This window comes from Paramisgurnus dabryanus, chromosome 15 (genome assembly GCF_030506205.2).
Source record: "Paramisgurnus dabryanus chromosome 15, PD_genome_1.1, whole genome shotgun sequence".
NCBI classification, from domain to species: Eukaryota; Metazoa; Chordata; class Actinopteri; order Cypriniformes; family Cobitidae; genus Paramisgurnus; species Paramisgurnus dabryanus.
In genome coordinates, this window is record NC_133351.1 from 218,183 (window position 1) to 234,052 (window position 15,870).

Below are 15,870 nucleotides of genomic sequence, written 5' to 3' on the forward strand. Positions count from 1 at the left end.
GCGAAGGAGAGATGAATCCATGTGCAAAAGAGGTTTATTAAATAAATCCCAAAAGGGCCAGCAAACACATCCAAATAGGGGCAATCCGAATCGTAATCCAAAGACAAAACAACATCCAGATGAACAGGCACGGGTCAAAAACAGGCAGAAAGAAAACAGGGCACAGGTAAACAGGTTAACAAACAGGCTGGACATACAAAGGTAATAATCAGCCGTGATATGATGAACAGGAAGTGGCTTTATACAAAACAAACAGGAAGTGGGAAGTGAAGTGAGATATGACCAGATTACAAAATAAAAGCCATAACAGAACAGGATATCAAAATAAAAGTCCTAATAACAAAACACAACACAAGATAACACAGAACAAAACCTTACAGAACCCCCCCCTCTAAAGGGCGACTCCTGGAGCCCAACACACATTAAACAAAGTCCAAAGGTGGGTGGGTGGGTGGGTGGGCGTGTGGCCAGGATGGTCCAGGGTCAAGGGACAGGCGTGGTCCAAGGTCAATGGACAGGCATGGTCCAGGGTCAAGGGACAGGCATGGTCCAGGGTCAAGGGACAGGCTTGGACCTGGGTCCTGGGGCAGGCTTAGACCTGGTTCATGGGGCAGACGTGGAACTGGATACATGGGGCAGACGTGGGCCTGGATCATGGGGCAGACTTGGGACTGGATCATGGGGCAAGCGTGGGACTGGATCATGGGGCAGACGTGAGACTGGATCATGGGGCAGACGTGGGACTGGATCATGGGGTAGACGTGGGACTGGATCATGGGGCAGACGTGGAACTGGGCCATGAGGCAAACGTGGAACTGGGTCATGAGGCAGACGTGGAACTTGGTCATGGGGCAGGAATGGACCAGGGTCGTGAGGCAGGCTGGCATCTGGGTACACCTCGGCCTCCTCCTCGGTGTCCTCTGCCTCCCTCCTGTGTCCGGGTACTACCCCCCCAAAAAAAACTTGGGGAAGCTTCCGCTGACCAGGGTGGAAATGGAGGTGCTTTAGACCCTCCAACTGGAACATGACTTGACGGTGAATCAGGTGAATCAGACAACTCAGGTGAATCAGGTGAAACAGACGACTCAGGTGAATCAGGTGAACCAGACGACTCAGGTGAATCAGGTGAACCAGGCAACTCAGACTCGTAAATAACAGTGAGGAATCGATTCTTGGAAACGGGAATCAGAATCAGAATCGATTCCAAAAAATCTGGAATCGAACAGCCTTAATGAAAAGATTACATTTAACATTATCACCACAATTACAATAACTGATATACATATCTTTATTAAGTTTTATATAAACACAACAATAAAATAAAATAGAAAAAACTTGGTTGTTTTATTTCAAAAAAATTATAATACTATGCTCATCGAGTGTTAGGACTTCGGAATACTATTTTCCTACCAAAGTGGCGGAATAATTTATTAAGTTTTGTTCAGTTCCCTGCAATGAGTGTGCTATCCTGTTAGATACAATAATGTCAGCAAGATGGTTCTTTTGTATTTTACCTCAGGTTTGCTTTCTGGCATCTGAACTTGTTGCTGCTTCTTACACCTCAAGGAATAACAGTCGAATTTTACTTTATTAAAAAATATTTACAGAATATTATACAGAAATCTGTTTTATTTTAAATGAAATCAAGCTCTTTATTTTTGTTAAAGAAATCACAAAACTGGTTTTGAAGAATCAAAGGGTATAACAAACTTTTTTGACAGAAAATTTTTAGTTTTTCAGTGAAGGTTTACTATTAAAAAGTGATATTCACATAATTAACATTTTACAAATATTATTTGCTTACTAAATAAAATGCATTAAACTCACCAAATTATCCTGTGGATTTTTTGTAAAAAAAATCCATCTTCCTTTCTTTCCTCAAGAAGAGTTCAATCACTCTGTTGTACAATATGAAGTCATTTTCTATCACTTTGGAGACTAATCCTGAAAGTCGAGACTGTCCAGTAGTATTTCTGGCATAAAAGTTTTAATTCCTTGTAGGGCTGAGAATGTCCGTTCGACCGAAGCAGTGGACACGGAAATAATCACCGCCAAACATGTCAGTCTTATAGTCTGTCACATCCAGATTTTTATGTTGAAGGAAATTAAGGATTTCAACGGAATGTTTCACTTCAAAATCAGTCATGTCATACATCACAGTCTGAGAACATCACAGAATGTTGGCGGGAACTTTTTCCGGTATGTTTGAAACTGCTGGGCGTCAATCCAATCAAATGACACGAAAACACTGACATCAATTAATAAGATTGGATAAATGCTTTATCATAAATATACACTACTGGAAGCCGAGAGAAAAGCTATGAGATGAAGATAATAGACTATTATGGGATTTATTTAATACACATTCATATAAATCAGTGATTCAGATAGTGCTTAGGCCTTCACGGCCCACCACTGGCAAAAGCATATATAACTTTTGTGTAGACGTATGTTGAGGTAATTTTTTATTACAAAAAGCGATAAAATTTTCGGAACTGAATTAACATGTGCCTAACCCTAACTCACCAGAGAAATGCATCTTTATAGACGACAAGACATGGTTTTAAAGAATATGCACTTTAAAATCCATCTTTAAAAGTTTGTGTTTTCGGAACCCCCAAAAACATAGCCAGATCGTAATACAACATCCCTGGTTTTGGTTAAAAACATTGTTGTGTAAATGGCCACTAAGGTTTAGCCGGTTAAATTGAACTGCATTCAACTGTGAATAAAGATACAACAAGAAAAACTATGCCTACTACACATAGCTAGTAGAGCAGGGGTGTCAAACATGCGGCCCGCGGGCCGGATACGGCCCGCAAAGGTGTCCAATCCGGCCCGCGTGATGATTTATACAGTATTATTAAATATTAAATACATATTTTAAAAAACATTTAAGGCGGGTGTCTAGTTCGTTTTTAATATGAAAGACTTGCGGAAAGCAGCAAAACGCGGAACATAGACTTAACACGGTGCCCAAAAATCTTGCCGTTTTATTGTTACCGCTCCGCTAAAGATCCACTGATTCTGGTAATCCACTTCGTGTTTTCCCGCCCGCTCCGCAGCATCTCTGTGTCCACTCTCTGCCTGGAGAGCGAAGACAACAGTTTCCAAAGTTCGTTGCATTAACAGGTAGATTCATTACATTATATCAGTTGTTAAACCGCAGAATTAGTAATTTGTAAGTATGTTTATGTATTTCTTCCGGTAATGATTTGATGTCAGTGTTCTAAAAGTGCTAACAACTTAGCAAGCAAACAACAACAACAAAATCCACATTCTTATTAACGTTACAATGCTTGTCTAATCGATTTAATGTTCCCGATCAGATCTAAGTTAATATAAACACTAAATTTGCTGTTGTTGGCACACTTTGTAGACAAAAAATTAAAAAACACCAATGCCTTGCCCTCACAAAATAACGACAGAGAACGGAAAGGGAGGCTGCTAAAGGCAGTTCAACATTACAAACATGGATTCAAAGATCCATCAAGCCAGCAGGTAAATCTTATTGAATATTTAGCAGATTGTCACACTTTAATTCTTATTATATTTCCCATTATTATCACTTGTTTAAGTTGATGCTAGTAATATAACACATAATATTTATATAATATTTAAAACCATAATAATAGTACCACCCCCCATAGTGCCATTTTTGGTTTGGGCCACTGCCCCATCTAGCATTTTCATTTTCTAAATGACTGTTCTCATTACAAATCTATTCCAAAGAAAAGTGAATGGTTTATAAATAATTTTGGCATTAATGCAAAATAAGTTAAATTAAAGCTTTTCAACCTATAAGGCCAGTGGATTTTGTACAGATGTAAATTGTGTGTATAGTATGTACAGTATGAGTGTGACCTTATGAAATTTAGTTTTCACAGAGCTGTGTGTTTCTCTGGTTTTCTTGCTAAACAAACTAATTAATTGGTTTGTTTAGTTCATTTTAACACAATTATCAGCACACTAAGGTTTAAAAAAATTATCCGGCCCGCACTTCATGGCGTTATTTACCATCCGGCCCTCAGCCTAAAATGAGTTTGACACCCCTGTAGTAGAGGGTAAAGACAGATTGTAATTGTAGTTGTTTTCAGTACCTGTAGAGTGTAGTTAGCTCCAACCTTCACAAGGTTCCTAATAAGCTCAGCCGTGTGCTGAAAGTGAATGTTTGCTGAAATAAACACAACAATTTGTTAAGAAATTCATACTCATATAACTTTGCTTTCATCTCTAAAGCTTTGATAGCACTTTGCACACATTTAATATTTGAGACTGACTGGCCATGTTATGCAAGAAAATAATGGTAATAATGCACCATCAAGACATTTTCTCTATTAAGCCATCTAGTGTCTTCTAAACTGTAAACTGATTCAACACTCAATTAATACAGTAAATGCTACAGGACATTATGAAGAGTCATTGACCAAGGCATTCTGCCACAAATGTGCACTTTGACTTTACACACATGCACTACAGAAAATTTTAATATATTTTAATATATTTAGCTAACTATAATGACTACAGTGACTAAAATATATATCATTTGTTAATTTCTCTGGATAAGAGACACCCAAATGTTTCCAAAATGGAGGTCACAGTTATTTCGCTTCAAAGCTGTTCCCCAAACACACATGTTACTCCCCACAAATATACTGATAGCACTTACCATCTGCAGTAGCATGCAGCAACATCAGCGTTTGATCTCTAAAGCCCTGTGGATTTTGCAGCACACTGGAAAACTACAAAACAACTGTGTGTCACCTTAAACACAAGCCAGAAGAGTTTGAATTCAGAAACATCTGACCAGCACCTACCTGATATCTGCTGTCCTCCTGAAGAGGAGATCCCAGATAGCGCTCAGAGAATGCAGAAGCTAAGAGAGAGAGAGAGAGAGAGAGAGAGAGAGAGAGAGAGAGAGAGAGAGAGAGAGAGAGAGAGAGAGAGAGAGAGAGAGAGAGAGAAAGACTTATTGATCTGTTTCACTCTTAGATACAATTCTATTTACATTAGAAGCATCTGTGTGGAGTCAGACATACAGCACTGATGGTACTTACCATACAAAGTCCAGTCTGTGACAGGTGACATTGCCGCCGCACAGTGAAACACATTCTCGGTAGATTTAATAAGCATAAGTGCAACATTTCCCCCAAAATCCTGCAAAAAGCACACAACAGCAGCAACAATGATGACTACACCATCGGAACGTGATCTGACGTTTTTTATGATCCAAAGTCAAACTGTGTGAGGGATCAGACCATTTTTAAACCGCATCTTACCCGACCAAACACACCTATCCTGGATCGGTCAATGTAGGGCAGTTTCAGTAGGTACCTGAAACAAAGCAAGTTAAGTCAAATTTTAATTTTAAAGCACTTTTTAAAATATTTCATTGTTTCAAAGCAGTTTACATGGAAATAAATCACAGAAAATTGGATTATTATTAAATCTAAATTCTATAGTACAGAATAGAATATGTGGTTTTGTTCCAAAATTTAGTGTCCTCTTAAATACATTTTAATCTAATAAAACAATATATACATTCCTATGAGACACTTATGATTAATGGCAGGTATCATATTAAACTAACCGTAACCCTACGCCTTTCAATCTTAAATGGAAATGGCCTTTCTCATGTTAACTCGACGTTGTGTCGATAACGACAGTATGGGGTGTGCATTTGAGATCCAATCTGGTCTGACTTGTGTGTAAAACGGCAATGAAATTGTGCGAAAGGTATTTGCATACCAGTCTCAGCCCACACTTACGTGTATAAAAGGAGGCAAGATGCGTCCATTAATTCGCTCTTGTTCTTCAGAGCTCGCTGGTCTGATTTCTTTTCGAGTAAATATGAAGTTTACTGTTGCCGTGATGGTGTAGCAGCAGATACGTCTTGAAACATCCCCTGGGCGCTTCAGCAGATTGTCAAAGCATTATCTAAAAGAGCAATTTCCGCACAGAATAAACGTCCATTTGCAAGAGTGTGTCTATTTAAAACGTTGCGGTCACAATCGGCCACGTCTGCTTACCACGCTGGCGGTTAAGCTGTTAAATCAGCCTCTGTCAATCTGGTGAGCAGTGCGAATGATAAAGGAGTTTTCATCTTTGGGTGAATTCACTGCCACTGTTCTGAGCACAGCAGAGGATGAGTTATCTGTTGCAGCATCAGAGGGCAATTTTCTGCTGTCTGAAGTGGTGTATGAGCCTGTGGAGCTCCCATTTTTCAGCGGTTGAGCCCTGGGTGAACCCAGCACTCAGATAACAGCCATGTGTGTTTGGGCAGCTGAGAATATTAGGCTGCAGTGCATGCACTGTTTTTGTCAACTTAATGAATGGTTTTGGGTGCCAGCCCAACTACCCGTTCCCTTCTGAACTGCATGGAGAATGTAATAATCTCAGAAGTCACCGTTCGGTGCCATTCAGGGTTGTGAGTTGGGTAGCCCTCACCTCCCTCGATGGCGTGGCAGCTAAGGGATATGTCGGCGAACCCAGATGAGCATGCTGTTGCAGTGCATTCGTGGCTGCATACTGTTGCAATCTGATGGCACCGACCAAGTCTCCCTTCCAAAGCCTGCAAGTTTTTCGGCACCCGTGTTGAATGCTTGCCTGTCTACGGGTAAGCTGCCTCCGCCCTGCAAGCCATGGGCATTTAAAACATCTGCACGAGGGTAGTCAGACTCAGTGATGTGGCAGAAACTTCGCGCTGTCATTGACCTCGCCTTTCGGTGATGAACGTGACAGCACGCCCTCTCGAGCGATGTCCACTTCTGTGGTCCAAGAGATACATCTCTGGCTTTACTTGCACAGATGGGAAATGTGGAGAAGGTTTGCTTTCTTGTCATACCCATCTCGCGAATAAGGCTGTTTGGTATACTGTGCAGGATTCTGCTCTTGTTCTACACAGTAAGGAAGGAAATGGAGACTGTTAAACATGTTTCCCCCTCAGCGTGACCCAACCGTTTTCACTGTTGCAGTCCCGTCTGTCATCTGGTCCTTGGCAGTCTCTGCTTCCAGTGGTGCTGGCCTCGCCTTCAATCTACGGAGTTAGCCGGCCCCCGAGAAGATCTACCCGCAGGAAGATAGGTTGTTAAGTGACTGTGAAGGACCCTTTTGGTTCCTGAGCAGCCATGACAGTCCCATTCCAGAGAGGAAATCTCCACCAGCGGGCCTGGCCTCATGAGCCATTTTTATCATTCTCGGGCCTTTACGAGATGGATCCCTTTCCTTAATTTTTTTCAGTTGGGTCCCTATGGGGGCTCAACGCCCACATGGTCGATAAAAGAGTAATTTCCATTTTTCTCCATGGGCTATGTTTTCTTCTCTCTCAGGCACCGGACGACCGGCGGGAGCCCGACTGTCGACGAGTATGCCTGTCTCCTCCAACGACATTTTCACAGGTAAGACGAGCGATGGCGGGGATAGCTACGAACCCCCGCAGTACTATGAAACAGATTGTTCCCCTTGTACCTCTCACACGGGTTTGGCAGCATGGCTACCGCTACCCAGCCTGTCGAGTTGGTTGGCATGTACGATCCATCTCAGCGATGCAATACAAGTTGACAGACGCCCCTCAGGCAGCAGGGGATTCTCATCCTCAATTATCTCAACGACTGGTTGTTTCTAGCTCACTCACGGGAATTGGTGTGCACCCACAGGGAGCTGGTGTTACAACATCTAGACTGTCTGGGTCTTCGGGTCAACTGGGAAAAGAGCAAGCTCTCCCCTGTGCAAAGCATCTCTTTTATCGGTATCAGGTTGGACTCGCTGTCTATGATAGCGCGTCTCACAGACGAACGCGCTCAGTCAATGTTGACATGTCTGAAATCTGTCAGACCTAGCAAAGTGGTCCTGCTCAAGCTCTTCAGAGGCTCTTGGGGCACATGGCATCAGACAGCACAGCAACAGTGGCAAACATAAATAACTATGGTGGCCTATGTTCACGTCGCATGTCACAACTCGGCGATAGTCAATGTTATCTGCTTTAAAACACCCCACTGGTGTTACCGGTGAGGATCTGTTCCTCCTCCTCGGATGAGGACCACCTTGCACTTTACTGGAAGGTTTTGATGTCATTTAGCAACAGTACAGTTGCACTTGCCTATGATTGCTTTTTGAGGTCAAGACATGAGACGGAGTTGTGGCGTTTTACATAGGGACCCCATACTGCCATCATCGACACAACATCAAGTGAACGACAGAAAGGGACCATGTCTTTTACGTATGTAACCACGGTTCCCTTTCAGTCGGTCACTACGACGTCACGTCGTGACCGACGAATTGGGAACCGCTCCGCGGGTGACCTATCTACTTCGAGAAACTATGAAAACGCCAATGAACTTGGCATGCAGGTATTTGCATAATGCCAGTGCCGCCCCGCCAGGTGCGTATATAAGCCGCAGGTGCACAATACCAAATTAGCTTTTATTGCTTCGAAGCCGGCAGACATCTGCTCTCGAGAAGCTGTTAACTGATCTTCGTAGATCCTGTTCTTAGAGGAAAAAAGATCTCAGCTTGCTGAAGTTGGTTGGGCAAAGACACCTCAGCGGAGGCTCGCAGTGTTTTCTCCACCCTTTCTCTCTCTCTCTCTGTCTCTTTAATTTAGGACTTGAGTTCGAGTGAGTGCGTTGCCTCTCCCTGTGTGTTTCACCAGCTCGCATAAAAGAGTGATTTCCCTAAAAGAGCAGCACGTTTGAGCTTTGTGTCTTTTTTAAGACAGCCACTCATTCGTGTCACGGTCGGGGTCATCTTTTTAAAGATGGATTTCCGTCCGTGCTCCATTTCTGGATGCGGTGTGTTCATCGCCCCCCGGGATGGCCACAAGCGTTTGTCTTTCGTGTCTGGGGCTCCAGCACGCAGAGGCAGCGTTGCGTGATAGTTCATGCTCCGTCTGCGAGGGTATGACTATGGCGGATTTGCGGAGACGGGTGTCGTTCCTCCGGCAGCGGCCCCCGCCTTCCAAGCCTGGTGCTGCTAAGAGCGCAGTCTCCAGGCTTGCAAAGGATGACCTCCGTATAACGGTGCTGGGTCGGTCTGCTGGTTCGTCCAGCAGCTCCCAGCGCCCTGATCCGTTGCCAGCAAAGGTCCCGATGGAGACGAGCGGCCCGTGTTCTACGGTGTCCTCGCGCTCCGTTGAGCCTCCACCGGACACGATGTCCACCGTAACGTCGGAGGGAGGGTTGTCAGCCTCGGACGTCGATCCAGACCCGCTCCCGCCTTCGGGTAGGGTTGCGGGACCTGCGTTCGACCCCGAGATGGCAGCCATGCTCGCTCAGGCGGCGGTCGGCTTGGAGTGGACTGAACCTCCCCCACCCGAACCGTCCCGCCTCGATAATTGGTACTACGGGGGTGCCAGGGCTTCTCAGTTCTCGCCCCCGGTGCCTTTCTTCCCCGAGGTGCATGAAGAGCTGACGCGGTCGTGGAAAACCCCGTTTTCCGCCCGGAACTGGCCGTTTCAGCCTTCACCTCTCACCTCTCTCGAGGGTGGAGATGCCAGGGGGTATACTGGTATCCCGTCAGTGGAGCGGCCGGTCGCGATGCAGTTGTGTCCGGCCGGTGTCACTTCCTCCTGGCAGGACCAGCCTACTCTCCCCTCACGGGCCTGTAAGCAGTCTTCGGCGCTGTCCGGTGCTGCTTACAAAGCCTGTGGGGAGGCAGCTTCAGGCCTGCATGCCATGGCATTGCTGCAGGTTCACCAGGCTAAGGCTCTGAGGGACCTGCACGCGGGAGGTCACGACTCGGCGGAGTTCTCTGAACTACCTGCGGCTACTGATCTGGCGCTTCGTGCGACCAAGGTCACCGCACGGGCAGTCAGGCGTGCGATGTCTACCCTGGTAGTCCAAGAACGCCATCTCTGGCTGTGTCTGGCGGACATGAAGGATGCTGAAAAGACCCGGCTCCTGAATGCTCCGGTTTCCCAGAACGGCCTGTTTGGCGAGACGGTCGTGGAGTTTGCGCAGCAATTCTCCGCGGCCAAGAAACTGACTGAGACCATAGCTCAAATCATGCCACTTCGGTAGCGTCCTGCGCCTGTCCCTTCCACGTTGGCACCTCAGCCTGCTCCTCGCCGAGGGCGTCCTGCGGCGGCCGCCCCCGTTCCTCCCCGGGGCTCTTCTAAGAAGCGAGGAACCGGTCGTCAGCAGCCTGCCCCGCCCGCTCAGCCCACTCCGAAGGGTGGAAAGAGAAGATCGAAGCGGCCCTGAGACGGGCGACCTAGAGATGGAGGGGATCGCTCTTCGGGAGATGGTGAAGGCACCATTCCCCCCACCGGAGGAGGGCCGGTTGGGGAATCCTTTGTTTCATTTTTCTGTTCCGCAGGCTTTTCAGTCGGCACCCACACAATCACAGAAAGAGCGTATTCCACTTCCATCTCTAGGTCTTCAGATGAGCGCCGGAGACACGAGCGGGCTCATAACCCCCCATCGTTCTCTGACTCATCAGAGGAGTACGAGAGCAATGCACAGGCTCATAACCCCACCGCACTCTCCAACTTCTCAGGGGAGAGGGGACAATCACGGGCTCATAACCCATCATGTTCCTCCCCCTTCGCCAGAGGGTGCATCGAGTGGCGTGAGGTGTCTTCAGCAGAGCCTCCCTTACTCACCCACCCAGCAGCGGACTCAGGTGAGTGTTATCATACACAACACTGCTGTCGGTGCGGCCAATACGCACACACCAGCGATCACCTCCGTTGCGCCCGCCACGGGTACACTGATCGTGCCTTTAGTCCCTCTCGCACGGTGTCTGGGGGCGTGGGAACAGCTTCCCAGCCCGTCGCGTTGGCTTTTACGCACGATTCGTCTCGGCTATGCGATCCAATTTGCCCGGCGTCCCCCTAAATTCTCCGGCGTTCGTTTCACTGCGGTGAGAGCTGCCGATGCGCACGTCCTCCGTGCGGAGATCGCTGTCCTATTGGCGAAGGATGCGATCGAGCCGGTCCCTCCAGCTGAGATGAGGTCGGGGTTTTACAGCCCTTACTTTATTGTAAAGCGGCGGCTTGTGACCGATCCTGGACCTGCGTTCACTGAACCGTGCACTTCACAGAATGCCGTTCAAGATGCTGACGCCCAAGCGCATATTTCCATGCATTCGTCCAAACGATTGGTTCGCATCCATCGACCTGAAGGACGCGTACTTCCACGTATCGATTCTCCCCCGGCACAGGCCGTTTCTCCGCTTTGCGTTCGAGGGGCGAGCATACCAGTACAAAGTCCTCCCATTCGGGCTCTCTCTGTCGCCCCGTGTATTCACCAAAGTAGTGGAGGGGGCTTTAAAACCCCTGAGAGAGAAAGGTGTGCGCATTCTCGCGTATCTAGACGATTGGCTCATAATAGCTCAAACACGTCAGACGCTGTGCGATCACAGAGATTTAACTCTAGAACACCTCGCTCGTTTGGGTCTTCGGGTCAACTGGGAAAACACTGCATTCACCGTGTTACCATTACACCTGCGTGTCGTCGCACTTTCACTCCGTGGTCAGACCGTGCGTTTCTCCGACCCGGTGTGCCTCTGAGACAGGTCTCCAGGCATGCAATAGTATGCACAGATGCTTTGGACACGGGGTGGGGGGCCACGTACGATAAGCTAGCGGCTTCGGGGGTCTGGACGGCACCCCAGCTGCATTGGCACATAAATTGCCGAGAAATGTGGGCTGTATATCTTGCGCTCCTCCGTTTCAGCAACGAGTTACGGGGCAAAGATGTATTAGTTCGCACAGACAATACTGCGACCGTTGCGTACATCAATCGTCAAGGCGGTTTACGCTCGCGTCACCTGTCGCATCTCGCCAGTCACCTCCTCACTTGGAGTCAGAAGAATTTGAGGTCTCTTCGTGCCATTTACATTCCGGGCACTCTCAATGTAGAGGCGGATGCGCTCTCTCGGGCTGCGCGTCCCGACGAATGGCGACTCCACCCCATAGCGGTTCAGCAGATTTGGAGACGTTTCGGGAAAGCGCAGATAGATCTGTTTGCTTCCCCAGAGACGATCCATTGTCGCCTATTCTATTCACTAGCCAACGACTCGCTCGGCGTGGATGCATTGGCACACAGCTGGCCGCGAAACATGCGCAAATACGCGTTCCCTCCGGTGAGCCTCATTGCGCAAACCCTATGCAAGATCCGGGAGGACGAGGAGAGCGTGCTGTTGGTGGCACCGTATTGGACAACCAGGAGTTGGTTTCCAGAACTCTCTCTCCTCGCGACAGCCCCTCCTTGGAAGATTCCCCTGAGGAAGGACCCTCTTTCTCAACAAGAGGGCACATTATGGCACCCGCGCCCCGACCTGTGGAACCTCCATGTGTGGTCTCTGGACGGGGCACGGAGGATTTGAGTGATTTACCGCAAGAGGTATCTAACACTATTGCTGCAGCGCGAGCGCGGTCTACGAGGCAGGCTTAAATGGAACCTGTTTGTCGACTGGTGTTCTTCCCAACGTGAGAACCCCCGAGAATGCCCGATTAGTGTTGTGCTTTTGTATCTCCAGCGTCGTTTGGAGAATAGGCTGTCACCATCCACTATTAAGGTCGATATCGCTGCGATATCAGCTCACCATTCACCCGTAAACGGTAGGACAGTGGGTCAGCACTGAGACCCCGGCCTGGCTTCGTGCCCAAAGTTCCCACCACTCCTTTCAGAGATCAGGTGGTGAACCTGCAAGCGCTGCCTTTGGAGGAGGCAGACCCAGCCATGGCTTTGTCGTGCACTACGTGTGTATATAGACAGGACGCAAAGCTTTAGGACCTAAGACCAGCTCTTTATTTGTTTCGGTGGTCAGCAGAAAGGGAAAGCTGTCACCAAGCAGAGGATGTCCCATTGGATTGTGGATACTCTAGCCCTTGCATATCAAAAGCAAGACGTGCCTTGTCCATTTAATTTACGGGCCCACTCTACACGCAGTGTGGCATCGTCTTGGGCATTGGCGCGGTTCCTCGCTAACGGATATTTGTAGAGCTGCAGGCTGGGCGACACCTAATACGTTCACAAAGATTCTATAGTGTTCGTGTCGAGCCGGTTTCCACTCGGGTTCTTTCTGTTAACTAGTTAAGAACACCGAGGGTCGGCTCGTGTGTCGGCTTGGAGCCTCTATTTTGGTAAGGGAAACTAGCATTTTCGTGGGAGTTGAGCCTATTCTTATAGATTGCCATCGTACCACTAGTCACTCGGAGGGCTCGTAGACCTTTCGTGTACCTCCATGGACCGCTCAAATAAGCTATGACCGGGTCTTTCGGCCCTTTCGGTGGTTTAGGTGCCGTTTTCCAGCATAGGCCCTGTATGGACACCTCTAGGGGAGCCCTCGTCATTCGGGGTAGTCCCGCGGCAAGCCTATCCATCCACCTGGGCGCCTACCATACGTTACATGGGGCCCGCGGGAAGCCTATTCGTCCCCCTGACCGCTTAGTTTTCTTCATCTCGTCCAGGGAGCGCCTATTCCTCCCCCTGACCCCCTAGCCTCACCAGAGTCTTCCTCATCCTGCGGAGAGCCTATTCATCCCCCTGACAGCTTAGTTTCTTCATCTCGTCCAGGGAGCGCCTATTCCTCCCCCTGACCCCCTAGCCTCACCGGAGTCTTCCTCATCCTGCGGAGAGCCTATTCATCCCCCTGACAGCTTAGTTTCTTCATCTCGTCCAGGGAGCGCCTATTCCTCCCCCTGACCCCCTAGCCTCACCGGAGTCTTCCTCATCCCGCGGAAAGCCTATTCGTCCCCCTGACCGCTTATTTTTCTTCATCTCGTCCAGGGAGCGCCTATTCGCCCCCCTGACCCCCTAGCCTCACCGGAGTCTTCCTCATCCCGCGGAAAGCCTATTCGTCCCCCTGACCGCTTATTTTTCTTCATCTCGTCCAGGGAGCGCCTATTCGTCCCCCTGACCCCCTAGCCTCACCGGAGTCTTCCTCATCCCACGGAAAGCCTATTCGTCCCCCTGACCGCTTAGTTTCTTCATCTCGTCCAGGGAGCGCCTATTCCTCCCCCTGACCCCCTAGCCTCACCGGAGTCTTCCTCATCCCGCGGAAAGCCTATTCGTCCCCCTGACCGCTTATTTTTCTTCATCTCGTCCAGGGAGCGCCTATTCGCCCCCCTGACCCCCTAGCCTCACCGGAGTCTTCCTCATCCCGCGGAAAGCCTATTCGTCCCCCTGGACCGCTTATTTTTCTTCATCTCGTCCAGGGAGCGCCTATTCGTCCCCCTGACCCCCTAGCCTCACCGGAGTCTTCCTCATCCCACGGAAAGCCTATTCGTCCCCCTGACCGCTTAGTTTCTTCATCTCGTCCAGGGAGCGCCTATTCGTCCCCCTGACCCCTTAGCCTCGCCGGAGTCTTCCTCATCCCGCGGAAAGCCTATTCATCCCCCTGACCGCTTAATTTTCTTCATCTCGTCCAGGGAGCGCCTATTCGTCCCCCTGACCCCCTAGCCTCACCGGAGTCTTCCTCGGTCCGCAGACGTCCTATTTCATCCCCCTGACCACCTACCCATCCCCCACACTCCCGTCTACTGTCGAATAAGCGGCGGACGTACGGCCCCGGGCCCCGTTAAGCGCTCGATCGGCCCCAAAAGCCAGCAACAGCCTATTTTCTTAGGCTGTTACAGGACGCAGCGTTTCTCTTAAGGTCGAAGGTCGCAGGAGCCTCCAGATTTGGGTCGATGGCACCTGAGGGGCCCCCGAACTGGCCCCTGAAGTTTCGGCCCTCTGCGTCGTTCCTAAGTATGGTTTTTTGCCTCTTATGCAAAAATTAAATTTTAGAAATTTTTTGCCATTCAAAAGGGTCTGGAGGGTTTAGGCTGACAGAGCACACGAGAGATTTCTTTGCAAGGGTCAACATTTTTTCGCCTAGCTCCCAGGGAGCAGCCGCTCGGGTATGACGGGTGGGGGCCTCTGCCGAACCAGGGCGCAAAGTCTGGGGCCCGTCGGGCGCTCGGGGGCCGTACGGGACCCCCGGACGCGCCCAACTTACGCCATTATACGGTAGGCGGTTGGAGCTAGGGAACGGAGACGTCACGTCCCGTCGCCACAGTTTGCTGTTCCATTGCTGTTTTCAGGCCGGGCACTGTTGCTCGGCTTCTCAGCAATAATATAGCTAATTTGGTATTGTGCACCTGCGGCTTATATACGCACATGGCGGGGCGGCGCCGGCATTATGCAAATACCTGCATGCCAAGTTCATTGGCGTTTTCATAGTTTCTCGAAGTAGATAGGTCACCCGCGGAGCGGTTCCCAATTCGTCGGTCACGACGTGATGTCTCCGTTCCCTTCCTTCAGGGAACGAGGGTTACATACGTAACCGAGACGTTCCCTGATGGAGGGAACGAGATGTTGTGTCCTCCGTGCCACAACACTACTCATTCTGCTGAGCCTCATCGAGCTCCTCAGACACAAGCGAATGAATGGACGTAACTCGTCTCCTTTTAGACACGTATGTGTGGGCTGAGACTGGTATGCAAATACCATTCACGTAATATCATTGCAATTTCATTGGCGTTTTACACCCAAGTCAGACTAGATTGGCTCTCAAGAGCGCACCCCATACTGTCGTCATCGACACAACGTCTTATTCTCTCCGTCTGGGAACTGTGGTTACATACGTAACTGAGACGTTTTACATAACATAAAGAATTTTCAATATTATAATGAACAGCAGTGTAAAACCATTATTAAGTGCATTCCAGCACCATCTACTTATAAAAGGGAAATAGTGACATCTTAAGACCATAGCCGAGTCGACTCCTGTCTGAGAACAGTTTTTGACTTATGATGAGATTCTGCTGCCCCCATTTGGTGCATGCACATAAAAAGTACACTCCTCAATGTAACACTTGTAAGCTTTTTACATTTCTGGTCAGAAAACAGGATGATGAAGAGTCGCAGAAGAAGTAGCATT

The 15,870-nt window shown here is 48.7% G+C and overlaps 1 protein-coding gene across 3 annotated transcripts in view; it reads right to left on the reverse strand.

The window, feature by feature from the left end:
- The window catches only part of LOC135733675 (inactive dipeptidyl peptidase 10-like), an 84,031-nt gene that overhangs the window by 12,941 nt on the left and 55,220 nt on the right, over nucleotides 1–15,870 (reverse strand). For all 3 annotated transcript variants that reach the window (XM_065252482.2, XM_065252478.2, XM_065252483.1), the window contains exons 21-25: nucleotides 5,280–5,334; nucleotides 5,058–5,157; nucleotides 4,818–4,876; nucleotides 4,670–4,742; nucleotides 4,101–4,174 (exon numbers count right to left, since the gene is read on the reverse strand). In XM_065252482.2, coding sequence (XP_065108554.1) covers nucleotides 4,101–4,174; nucleotides 4,670–4,742; nucleotides 4,818–4,876; nucleotides 5,058–5,157; nucleotides 5,280–5,334 — 361 coding nt within the window. The remainder of the gene's footprint in view (nucleotides 1–4,100; nucleotides 4,175–4,669; nucleotides 4,743–4,817; nucleotides 4,877–5,057; nucleotides 5,158–5,279; nucleotides 5,335–15,870) is intronic.